The 13,083-nt window shown below is 37.7% G+C and overlaps 2 protein-coding genes across 3 annotated transcripts in view; one reads left to right on the top strand and one right to left on the bottom strand.

Moving 5' to 3' along the window:
- The first annotated feature begins 5,079 nt into the window (after positions 1-5,079).
- On the top strand, positions 5,080-9,039 carry Tspyl4 (TSPY like 4). Its single transcript, XM_005340847.5, has one exon. The coding sequence runs from the start codon at positions 5,183-5,185 to the stop codon at positions 6,416-6,418; it is 1,236 nt and encodes a 411-aa protein (XP_005340904.1). The 5' UTR covers positions 5,080-5,182; the 3' UTR covers positions 6,419-9,039.
- A 1,589-nt stretch (positions 9,040-10,628) lies between these two features.
- Nt5dc1 (5'-nucleotidase domain containing 1) overlaps positions 10,629-13,083 on the bottom strand; it is a 123,858-nt gene continuing 121,403 nt past the window's right edge. For both annotated transcript variants that reach the window (XM_078019366.1, XM_078019367.1), the window contains exon 12: positions 10,629-12,402. In XM_078019366.1, the coding sequence (XP_077875492.1) occupies positions 12,302-12,402 (101 nt within the window). In that variant the 3' untranslated portion in view covers positions 10,629-12,301. The remainder of the gene's footprint in view (positions 12,403-13,083) is intronic.

The raw sequence follows: 13,083 nt of genomic DNA on the forward strand, positions 1-13,083 counted from the left end.
ACACCTATATCAGGTTGCATCAGTAATTTTATATACTGGTGACTCCATAGGTATAACAATCTAAGTACTTAATCATGTCTTAAAGTATATGCATGCTAAAGTAATTACATACTGAAATAGATATTCTAAAAATTACTTTATTTTTATTTCTCCTTTAAATTACAACTAAGATCTTACATTAATTTTTTAAAAGTTATGTCAGATGGTGTACTGTTTAAATTTCAGAAAGAAAAAGGGAGTTATAAAATACTTGTTTTAAAAAAGAATCCTATGAGATGAAAACTATTAAGGCATTGAAACAGAGGATAACAAATTCTTTTTCCTCTTTTTAGTAACTACTTCCCTAACAATTGTCACTAATTTTGTGGATAGAGGAAGTGAGGATGCTGTAGACTGAATGTTGTTTGTATTCTCCCCCAAATTCACACTGAAACTGAATCCCCAATGTAAGGATACTTGGAGGACTTGGAGGTGGGGTCCTTGAGGAAATTCATGCCCTTAGAAAAGAAGCCCCAGGTTAGGAACCTACTAGATTAGTCCCATTATAAAAGAGGCCTCAGATCCCTCTATGTCAGGACACAACAAAAAGACTGCCATCTTTGAGTCAGGAAGCAAGTCCTCTGCTGGCACTTTGATTTTAGACTTCCTAGCCTCTAGAATAGTGAGAAATACATTTCTGTTGTTAATAAGTCACTGAGTCTATGGTGTTTTATTATAGCAGCCTGAACTGGTAACACAGGGGGATAGGAAGATGAGGAAGATTTAACATTAAATAGGAATGATTATTTGGTCTTATTTTTAAGAAAGTGCCTTCTCAAGTTTTATGTTGTGTAGGTTTACAGAATAGTATAATTAATGAGGACACAGGCTCCTAAATCAGATTACCTGGGTTCAGACTGTGGCTTCACCATTTGCTGTATGATTTTAATGAAATCAATTTGTCTTACTTCATTTCCTTCTGAAGCAAAGTGGAGGTCATAATATCACCTCACAGGGTTATTGTGAAAATTAAATGAGGCAACATACATTTAAGTATGTAAAACTGTCTGCTATACAGAGTATCAAATAAGTATATGTTATAATGAATATGTATAACCAGAAATTAGAGTGCTCTGAAAAATAAACTTGCTGTTCAACTGTTCAACTGTTAAACATTTTTTTTAAACCACAGACAGCTAATTTTATTATCTCTATTTTGCTGGTGGGGAAAATAAGCAAGATGAGGGTACCATCCAATTCTTAAAAAAAGAGTAATGGGGCATATTTCAAAAATTTCTAATATTTACTATATACTCTAGTAAAGTTGTTCCTATTTGATTCTATTTATGTTTGGATTTCTGTTAAATCTCTTATCTCCTAGCAAATGAAAATTTCTTCATAGATGTTCATGGCATTTTCTATAGCTATTTTTTCTATAAAATCATAAAAAGACATACCAGAACTTTATGATTTTATAGAAAAAATAATTTTTATTGCCAATTGCCAACAGGAAAGGCTCTATTGTATAATAATGTATAATAATATCTGATATTTTTTATCTTTTATTTTTGGGACCAGGGACTGAACTCAAGGGCACTGAACCACTGAGCCACATCTCCAGCCTTTTTTGTGTAGAGCTAGGGTGTTGCTAAGTTGCTTAGGGCCTCATTAAGTTGCTGAGGCTGACTTTGAACTTGCAGGTCTCCTGCCTCAGCCTCCCAAGCAGCTAGAATTACAGGCATGCACCACCAAACCCAGCTAATGTCCCATATCCTAATGTGCCAGAAATTGTAAAGTATGACTCATAGCTACAATGCATATCTACCATACTCAAAATATAATTCTACCAGCAGAGTTATATTATGCATTTTAGTAAAACCTTTTAAAATTTTCATATAAATTAAAAATTTTTACTTAAGTCATCAGGTTTTATTAAAATATTCTATGAGAATGACTTTCATGAAATAATCAAGAAAGTCAAAAAGTAAACGGTAGATGGCAGAGGTCATAAGAACTACAGAAATTTTGAGGATTATAAAAATCCTTGTTTATGAAATTCAGAGCATTTAGAATGCTTACTACAATCTTCATGGACTGAGTTTTTTGGTTTTTTGGTACTGGGGATTGAGCCCAGGGGTGCTTTACTACTGAACTACATCTCCAGCATTTTTCTAAATTTTAATTTTGAGACAGGGTTTTGCTAAGTTGCCGAGGGCCTCATCAAGTTGCCGAGGTTGGGGAACTTACAGTCCTCCTGCCTTAGCCTCCGAGTCTGGATTATAGGCATGCCTCACTGTGCCTGGCTCATGAACTGAGTTTTTAACAGGCTATTAGGAGTGGAAGATGATTCAGGTGACAGGAATAATCAAAGGTAGAGGGAGGGATATTTCCAGTAGAAGAGAAATCTTTTTTTTTTAATTGGTATACACAAAAAGAGAAAGTTTTAATTTTATAATGTTCTATAAAGTTCTATAATAGTTCTTTCAGCATTTGCTGCTTTTTTGCATCCCTGCTCAGATTATAATGAAAGAGTTACTCCTTCAACAGTGCAAAGATTCTTTAGGAGAAGAAACAAAGCAGAGCAGTGTCAAAGAATAACTCAATTATAGAACACTGTCAACTTGTTTACAGAGAACATAAATCAATAGATGGGTTTTACCCCACTAAAACAAAAATGAGAATTTATTAAGAGAAACAGCACTGCAGAGAGAGAAAAATAATTGCTTTCTGTTGAGTGAATCTTGTTAATATTTTTTAAAGTAGGATAACTTATTTGCTGGCAGTCAGCAAAGAGGTTAATCTGGACTCACTGTCCTTGAATAGGGTGACTAGGGATAAAACAAACAAACAAAAAACCTGACAATCTGTTTCTCTGTATTGTCTGCCTTCTATCACTACCTCATTCTTAGTTGAATCAGGTCTACACTACTTCCCTCACTAGAAGTCTTAGAATACATGCTGTTTTTCTTTAAATTCTTTTCCTCTAGATTCTGAGTCCTCATTTGAATATGATCATATTCTGGATTGCTCAAGAAGAAATTTCTGTTGCAAAGAGCTGTCATTGTTTGTCTAATATAAATTTAAGATCTTAATATAAATATGCAAAATTTAAGTTTCCCTTTGGTCTTACCTTTTCTAAAGATTAACACCAGTGTTCTCACATTCAAACAAACTAATAGACAATAGTGGTACCAAATGAATTCTCAGCTGACTTGGATAGATAATAACTAACTTTTCTTACTTTTTTTTTTAACCACAGACAGCTAATTTTATTATCTCTATTTTGCTGGTGGGGAAAAAAAGCAAGGTAAGGGTGCCATCCAGATCTTAAAACTCCAAAGAAAGCAATTGATTTGAATACCTAAGACTGCACATATTTTATCCAGTTAAAATGTAAGCAAAGAAAGCAAACCAAAACAACAAAAATGCAGAGTAGAGGAATTAATCATGCAGAAATGCTAAATCAAGACCTATGTCATTTTTTTGAAAGAGAAAAAAAGTTTCATTTGTATTATTCTAAGATGGTTGGGAAAGAAAAATAAAACATTAAGATATTATCTATGAGGAATGACACACAGAGATTCAAAAAGGCCTTTTCAAAAGTGGAACAAGACAGGGATGTCCTCTTTCACTACATAGTTCTTACAACTCTAGCCAGAGTGATTAGACAGATGAAAGAAATTAAAGGGATATGGATAGGAAAAGAAAAAAAACTATTACTATCTGCTGACAGCATGATTCTATACCAAGAGGATCCAAAAAATTCCACCAGAAAACTTCTAGAACTAAAAATTGAATTCAGCAAAGTAACAGGATATAAAATCAACACCCATAAATCAAAGGCATTTCTGTACATCAATGACAAGAAAGAAACTAGGAAAGCCACCCTATTTATAATAGCCTCAAAAAAATAAATAAATACTTGGGAATCAATGAAAGAGGTGAAAGTCCTCTACAATGAAAACTACAGAACGCAAAAGAAAGAAATTAAAGAAAACCTTAGAAGATGGAAAGATTTCCCTTGTTCTTGGATAGGCAGAATTAATATTGTCAAAATGACTATACTGCCAAAAGCACTATATAGATTTAATGCAATCCCAATCAAAATTCCAATGACATTCCTCATAGAAATAGAAAAAGCAATCATGAAATTCACCTGGAAAAATAAGAGACCCAGAATAGCCAAAGCAATCCTTAGCAAGAAGAGTGAAGCAGGTGGTATCCCTATACCAGACCTTAACTTTTCTTACTTTTAAAACAAATATTTTAAAAAGACAGTAGATTAGGTGCCTGCAAATAGCTGACAGTTGCTTCTGTGCTGCAGTGAATTACAACAGCCAATTTGGGCAGATACATGTGGGCTTCATGCCCACAGGCATTATGAAGCAGAAACGACTTTGAGATTATAACCTGGAGAAAAGCATAATACACATCATTTTAGAAGTTAAAATCCACTGACATAGTATTTATAATTTGTGCAAGTCCTGTGTATAGTCACCTCTAAGTAAAGGGGGAAATACTTTGCTACTCCTGTTAAGTGCAAAGGAAATACTGTCCATTTGTTTCATTGACAATAGCCAAACTATAAAAACTATAAAATCTGTATGGAAATGAAGTAATCCTTTATGATGTCTTGTTAGGATGAAAGATGTCTCCCTTTCAGCTGCTTCTAAAAAATCACAGCCTAGCAACATTTCCCTTCTCTTTAAAAATCAAAATCTGTTCATCTCAATTCTTTACTAATAGCCACAAATTTGTACCTTAAAGGAAGGCCTTTGATTTGATGAATCCCCTTTCCTATTCACTCCCTATGAGTCTGAATACACAGTAACTAACCGTTCTTACATTTTAAGTAAATACTTGAAGGTAGGTACCTTAGAAATTCATTCAGAGACCTAGATGACCATATCAACAAAATTCGTACATGCTTGAGTTTGGTTTGCATCCATTTATGTACGTCAAATTTCTTTTCCAGACTGATTAAATTCATAACATTTTGTAACAAGCAGACAAAGGAATATGTTTGATTGATAAGCATAATCATCCGGGCAGTGAGTTCTCGCGTGATGGTTAATGACGTCACCGGTTGCCATGGCAGCGCCCGCCCCAAGGAAAAGGGGTGGTGCTAAGGAGCTGACTGCGGCGGAGCGCAGCTTCTGCAGAGGACAAGGAACGCCCTTTTGCAGGTCTGACTTCCACCACAATGAGCGGTCAGGAGGTGGGCGACAAGCTCTCTCTCGCCGAAACCGCCCCTCCGGACCAGGCCCCAGGAGATCTGCCCCTAAATCAGTGCGAGGGGCTCCGCGAGGAAGCCGAGGCGGCACAGGAGATGGCGGGCACAGGTGAGGGCAATTTGGAGGCCACTGCGGAGGGAGGTGCACCCCGGGATGCCGTGGACTGTAGCCCCGCACTCTGCGTTCGAGTTGCGGGGAGCCTTAGCCTTGCAGCCACCGGAGGGGGAGTCGAGGATGCTGTGCCTCCTTCGAAGGGCTCGGAAGCAGCCTCGGTCTCTGTCGGAGCCGACAAGAGCCAGAAAAATGGCTGTCAGCTTGGAGAGCCGCGTAGCCCTGCGGGGCAGAAGGCTCTGGAAGGCTGTGGCGCAGGGGCCTGGGGGTCTCAGGTGAAACCTGGGGCGAAAGCCAAGGAAGTGACGATTAAGAAGTGCGCCATCGCGGCAGCAGCAGAAAAAGAGGGAGTAGCAGAGGCGGTGATGGAGGAAAAGAAGGTGGTACAGAAGGAAAAAAAGGCAGCTGGTGGAGGGAAAGAAGAGGCCCGGCCTAGGGCCCCGAAAATCAATAATTGCATGGACTCGCTGGAGGCCATCGATCAAGAGCTGTCAAACGTAAATGCCCAGGCCGACAGGGCCTTCCTCCAGCTGGAGCGCAAATTTGGCCGAATGAGAAGGCTCCATATGCAGCGCAGGAGTTTCATTATCCAAAATATTCCAGGTTTCTGGGTCACCGCTTTTCGGAACCACCCTCAGCTGTCACCTATGATCAGTGGTCAAGACGAAGATATAATGAGGTACATGATCAATTTGGAGGTGGAGGAACTTAAACACCCCAGGGCAGGTTGCAAATTCAAGTTCATCTTTCAGAGCAACCCATACTTCCGAAATGAGGGGCTAGTCAAGGAGTATGAGCGCAGATCCTCCGGCCGAGTGGTGTCTCTTTCCACTCCAATCCGCTGGCACCGGGGCCAAGACCCCCAGGCCCATATCCATAGGAACCGGGAAGGGAACACCATCCCGAGTTTCTTCAACTGGTTCTCAGACCACAGCCTTCTAGAATTTGATAGAATTGCTGAGATTATCAAAGGGGAACTGTGGTCCAATCCCCTACAATACTACCTGATGGGAGAAGGTCCCCGAAGAGGAATTCGAGGTCCACCACGACAGCCTGTGGAGAGCCCCAGGTCCTTCAGGTTCCAGTCTGGCTAATTTCTGCCCTTGAGAAGCTCCTGCACAAGTCTCCTTACCATCGTCTATTCTTGGCCAGCAGCATGCAGCCTTCTGTCTGCTTTTTCATTGTACTGAATTAGTTTTTCCTTCCGTTCTAAGGTTTCAACAGTCAATTTCAAGATGGCCCCTTACATACCTATGCTATTCTTCTTCTGGCCCTTCAAGCTGTTCTGCATTGTGTGAACATATTCCAAGTGCATGGCCTTCTACTGCTTCTATGCTACACTCGTGATGTTGTAGATACGTACTGCCTTCTTTGCATGGCTTTGGTCCTGTCTGTGACTATGGTCTTCTCCCAGGTCTTTTAGTCGTTCTCTACCATAAGGAAGCTTGACACTTCTTTACAAATAACTAACTACACTTTATGCTTGTTGTGCTTCTAATATCCATGTACTATGTGTTCTTGAGTTTCACCCCTGCAAGATCAAACTGAAATCCCAACTCGGCCATCAACCCAAACTGGACATTCTGGGCTACCACTTACTGGATGCCAGCTGCTTTCTGGGCCTTCTCCATCTAGTCTTCTGGTGGAACAAGCAGGTGGCTCGTGGGTAACTGCTAGACACAAATGAAGTAGCCCAACAAGAATGGGCTTTTTGTACTTTTGGTTATTATGCATCGCAATCGGCTACTGGTGAGTATGAAGGCCTGTGCTGTAGCCCACCAACACTACTTCCTCCCTGCTGGTGGAGCTCTGCACAGGCCACCACTGCCTCGACAGAACTATCTATGGACCTAAGCCCCTAAGCAACACACAGGAACCCCCATATCCACTGTGATTACCCATAAACCCAATTACTTGTAAGGCAAGTTGAGTAGTGATAATGCAGTGCCCAAAGCAAGGTGGAATGGTCCCTTTTTGTAGCCTTTCAGGGACCTAGCCAACAAACCACCCTTAATACAGGTGACTTTGTTTGGCTACCCCTTTTTGCCCCTTCCATCCTCCTCTGGACATGATGGAGTTGCCAGGGTGAGGGCACTAAGAGGTTTTTCTGGAATGTAGGTCTTGTTATGCCTCTCATTCTTCCCCTGTCTTTTTCTCCTCCTTCCCTCTCTGGAGCAGTTACTGCTGAGAGACAGAAAACAAACTGGCAAAATAGGTTTTTGGGTGTTTCCAGAAAGAGATTTATAAATTAGACTTCAGATCTCTGCCCTTATTTCTTCACCTCACTTTTAGCAAGGTCACATAGGGACCTGTAGGGTAACTGCTTATTTGGGCATTGTGTTTTCTAATCGTGGTATCCCCACCCTTTTTCTCCTATCCTGCCTAATTCTGTGAATTTCTTGAGCTTTGAGAAGCTGGAAGGAGAGAAAAGGGCCTCAGTGATGTGTTGAAGGCAGACCCTGTACAGGTTGTGTGCCAAGCAACTAGAATTTGCTTTACTTCACTTTTCAAAAGATGACAATTTGGGGGGACTTGGACTGTTTAAGAAATGATTTGAAAATAGCATTTTGCGAGTCACTCTGCCTCTAATGCTGTGATATTCCATAGGCTCCATTCTACTGCCTGGTCCTCTGAGTCCTCACTTCTTAGTTTCAGCATTTCTTTCCCTGCTTTGTCCTTCCAAATGAGGGAGTAGGCTGCAGTCCGCATTGTGGGAATAAGGTGGAGTCTGTGTTTCCAGGACAAGTTCCAGCACAGTGATACTGTAGGGCTGTCTCAGTTGTGGGGGTATATGGTGCTGGTGAAGACCATTGGCCTTCACCCGTTTCCTTTGTTTTGAAGTCCTTTCCCTAAGCTCCTGAGGGCTAAGGAGGTCTGATACAATCAGTGGAGAGGGTGCTCTAGGCTGGGAAACTAACTAAAGGCCCAGAAGCAGAAATAAGCCTGATGTATTGTGAGTTTCTCAAGGCCCACAGTAAAGATCCCTGCAGGATCAGGGGTGGAAGGCGAGGCCTGAGGCAGTTCTAGGGTAGAGGTGAGAGAATCAAAGCATTTGGGGTTTAATTAGGATGCTTGGAGAAGGGCTTTCCTCCAATTTTTCCTAACTCCTTAAATTCACCAATAGATTTTTGTAAACAAAAATACAAGTCTGGGTGTTTTCTCTCTATAATTTTAGGAGTAACCTTTATATATGTGGGAGATTAATGGTATATGTTCCTTATCTCACTGTGTTTGAATAACATCCTATTAATTCCTTTCTCCATTTCAGCCTATTGGCAAAATTGATGTTTACAGGCCTGCTTTTTTGCTTGTAATTGAGGACATGTGCAAAAATATCAAAATTTGTGTCCTGTGCAGTATGAAGATGTCTGTGAATATTCATTAATAGATTAGCTTGTTATGGTCTCTCTTCTATATAGTTCTATTCTTAGACATATAATTTGAATAATGTGATCTTTGAAGAATCTGAAGATTTTGAAGATTGTTGCTGTCTTGTGAAAGTAATCTCAAAAAGCATAACTGTTGTCTTACTTGATATTTCTTGCCCTAATAATAATGTACTTGACCTTATGTTCCTAACCAGTATAACTACTAGCAGAACTGCTGTCAAACTAAATAAGGATTATTAGTACTTTTGTCTTCTCTGTGCTTGAAAGAAAAGTAAAATGTCACTGTTATATTTCTTGTTGTCATCAATAAAAATAAATAAAAAGTTGTTTGTTGTCTAGTTTAATAAAAGGTTGGGAAACCATTAAAGTTATCAAATGGTCACAGGGAAATTATGAAGGGTGTCACTAACTTCTCACAGGGCAATATGGCTTAAGCAGATGAAAATAATAATACTTCTTTGATGACCAGAGGATGAGAGAATCTCTTAACTGGTTTGGAGGTCTACAGAAGGAATAAGACGACGAAGACGATGTTAAGAAATGGAACTGGGCTTCTAGAGTTAACCAAACTGGTAAGTGAAACCTATATGATGCCCGAGTCTAATTTAATGACTAGTTATAATAAACTAAACAGCAACCACATTAATCTGTAACAAATGAGTGGCACTAGCCTGTAGAAGAATGACACTATTGGTAAAGCTAAAGCTGATAATCAACCAAGGGCAAGAAAAATGACGTTTTCTAATTATGTCCAGCACAGGAATGGAAAAGATGGTTGAATTCGCAAAAGAAATATAGCTCTCTTAAAACCTCCAGGCCTAGAAAAAATTACACCTCAGCAAGTGGAACTTAAGTTTAAGAACTGAATCAAGAAGCAGCAACCCAGGCTGGGGTTCTGGCTCAGTGGTAGAGAGTTTGTGTAGCACATGTGAAGCACTGGGTTCGATCTTTAGCACCACATAAAGAAAGAAACAAAATAAGTTCTAAAAATTAAAAAAAAAAAGGCAGCAAACCCTGATTATATATTTAATTAAGTTTCTAACTCAAATTTTGGGCCGTTTATGTCAACTTTTTGCTTATATGCCTAAGTATACCTGGTTATTAATTTTCACAGACCTTGCAGCATCTATAACCCTCCCTGTTACACAGGATGCAGAAGTATTTATTCTCTAAACCTTTACGAGCCCTGGCTGGACAGCACACTATATCATTACTAGTAACTGAAGTGTAATATCTGCTTTCATGTGTTTCTCAATATATTTCAGTCATATTTAGGATATTCTTTTTGATATACCACACACTGTTATCTTTTTGACATAGTACACACTGTATGAAAAAAATTTAAGTGCTACTCACAAAATCCAAAGTCATTAATTCTTCCAAAGCTACATTAAGCTCTTTGGGAATTATACCAAGGAGGGCGTAGTTAACATAAATGTGGTAAACAAGGATGGTACATAATAGTTTTCCACTGGAAACAATATGTTCAGTGATAAAAACCAATGTAGGTGCTTCCATTGCCACCAAAACCTGCACTGATTGTATTGGGAAAAATTTCCTTCCTTATTTCATATAATTTTATTAAAGGATAAAAAAACTTTTCCAATATTCTTTTTACTTTTTATGGTGTCACTTTTGGATGATATTTACTCTTCATACTCCATTAGAAACACTGGCACTTTTTATGACAATGAAAGAAAAATGTTAAAAGCCTAATACAGTGTAACAAACATCCATTAGAGTCATCACTGACATGCTAAAAAGGTAGAGGGAAACTTAGAACGCCCAGTCCCTGCCACTCTTCAGTGGTCAGGAAAGTACAGTTTATTTTTTAGGGGGCTCTCATTTTTCTTATTAATAGCAGTTCATAAGCATTTAAAGATGTATTCTTTGCCATTTACAGAATAAACATGCATAAGGAAAAATAGCTTTATTAAAAAATCAGATCTCTATAGCATACACGAGTTCACATCTTCATTTAGCCCTAAGCTTGATTGTATATGCACATTGTAATATATTTCAATGACATTCTAGATAACAATTTCAAATACATCACCATATACTTATTGGTAGATATCAAACAAAGCTACTGACTTTGAGGGGGAAAAAAAATAAAGTTTCTTACCCTGAGATAATCATTCCCACAGTGTATTTGAGATTTCTCAAATATTTACAAATTTTAACAAAATATTTATCTTTTCACTGCATGTGTCCATGCTAAGTTCTCTGCTATAATACAAGTAAAATAATAATAATGACCAGTATTGTTTTCCGGTCCTGTCCATGATGAATAGTGAAATTATAGCATAAAAAGTAGTTAGGAATTTACTATAAACATTATCTGGCTCCAAATGTCTTATAACAAATAGCTACTAATGACTATGCACAACATATCCTGGATTGTAATAAACCTAAATGTCTTATAACAAATAGCTACTAATATGACTAAGCACAACATCCTGGATTGTAATAAACCTATAAACCCCTTAAAATAGTGTTTCTCAACATTTTCTTCATCACCCTCCCTCCCAAAGAAAAAAACTACATTTAACTCAAATTTAATAACTATATACTGCTCCCTAATAAGAAAATCCAATGCCAAGGAATAAAAATGAATTTTCTTGGTATTTTTGAATTTTGAAAGGCCAGAATCCACCGTGTTACTGAAGATTGTTTTGTACCCTAGAATCAATTTTTAATCCTATTGAGAAACATGTCTTAAAGTTATTGATAATGAATTAAACATTCCTTAATATTATTAGGGGGAAACAGTGGGTAACAATGAAGGTTGGGATTGGCTTCTAGTACCATCTCTGTCCCATGATGATTGTGTGATATCAGAAGAAATCATGTATGTATTTTCTTATTTTGGAAAAAACCAGGAATAGTTATCAAACCTAATAGTTTGGGAAAATCATTTAATGTCACTGGGCTCAATGTTCTTGGCTCTAAATTGAAGGAATTGGTATAGACTGGTTATTCGCAGTTCTGTTGTACTTACTAATAAAGACATTATAAACGATATCAATGCGCAGGTATTTACCCAGACAAATTAAACTAAACTCTGGAGTAAATGGTCATTGGTTCTCAAACTAGTGTCAATCAAAATCACCTGAAAGGCTTGTTAAGAAAACACACTGGTGGGCCTACCTCCCACAGTTTCTGACTCCGTAGGTTTGGGGGTAGGGCCTTCAAATTGGAATAATCAAGTTCTAGGTGATGCTGCTATGCATCCCTGGACACACACTTGAGAACCACCAGACTAAGCATATGTATAAACTCTGTGGGTCTCCCCAGCTGAATTATAATTTCAAAGCTATTGGTATAGAAAATACTAATAATGTTCTTTTTAGTTCTAGGATACTGGGATTTTAATATTCCAAGAGTTGTTAAGCATCAAAATGACTTATATAAAAAGCACATCTATGGACAAATATCAATTTCTTGGTCAATTTTCATTAAAAATTTGTTCCTATAAAGCATTTTACAGTATTTCTTTGAAAATTAATATTTTTTTACAGTACATTTGCTGCATATGTGGTTCTTCATTTTTTAGTAGAGATAATTTATCTTGTTGTACAAATCTCATCATTCAATAAGACCATTGGTATAATTGACCAATGGATAGTAGCCAGCTGTTTTTGAACTGTTTGAAGAGAACCTTGTAAATTTGTAGTCCAGAGGTAATTCTAAGAGGGAGAAAAAAACAAAAAACAATTTGATTATTCTGCAGGTCTCTAACCACCTTTCAAAAATACAAATAAATAAAAAAGAGACATTCAGTTTTATTTTTTAGAGTTTCATAATTTTAATGTTTCTTTTACCATATGGACAGGTGTCACTAGGATGAGTGTGAATGTCTTTCCTTAATACTTAAGTCAAATCACATTTAGCCATACTGCAAATCATTCTCAGAGCTCTAATAACTAGTGAGTTCACTTTTAGTACTCTACACAATAAATAGGTATGCTCATCTGAATTTAAAAAAAAAGAATTAAATCTCCCAGGTCTTATTCAGCAAATCTCATAAATGGTAAATCTGAACTAATAATCTTCACAGCCTCAGGGAATAGTAAGAGGGTCACTAAGAATAATCTTTGAATGTTCAGCAAAATAAGAATTCTAATATACATAATATGGTAACTTTCTCTATGTGATAAGCATTGCACATACACAGGACCTGGAGGGAAATTAAGATAGATACCATATAATATATGCTTGATGTTAGAAAATATGATATCCTCATCTATGTCTCAAAAGTTTAAAACAATCCTCAGATACTACCCCTAACCCCCAACTTCTCAAAGGGACCATTAAAAAGAAATATTTCAAGTGAAGCATATCAGCACATATCACATTATGATACTCAT

Source organism: Ictidomys tridecemlineatus, chromosome 8 (genome assembly GCF_052094955.1).
Source record: "Ictidomys tridecemlineatus isolate mIctTri1 chromosome 8, mIctTri1.hap1, whole genome shotgun sequence".
Lineage (NCBI taxonomy): Eukaryota > Metazoa > Chordata > Mammalia > Rodentia > Sciuridae > Ictidomys > Ictidomys tridecemlineatus.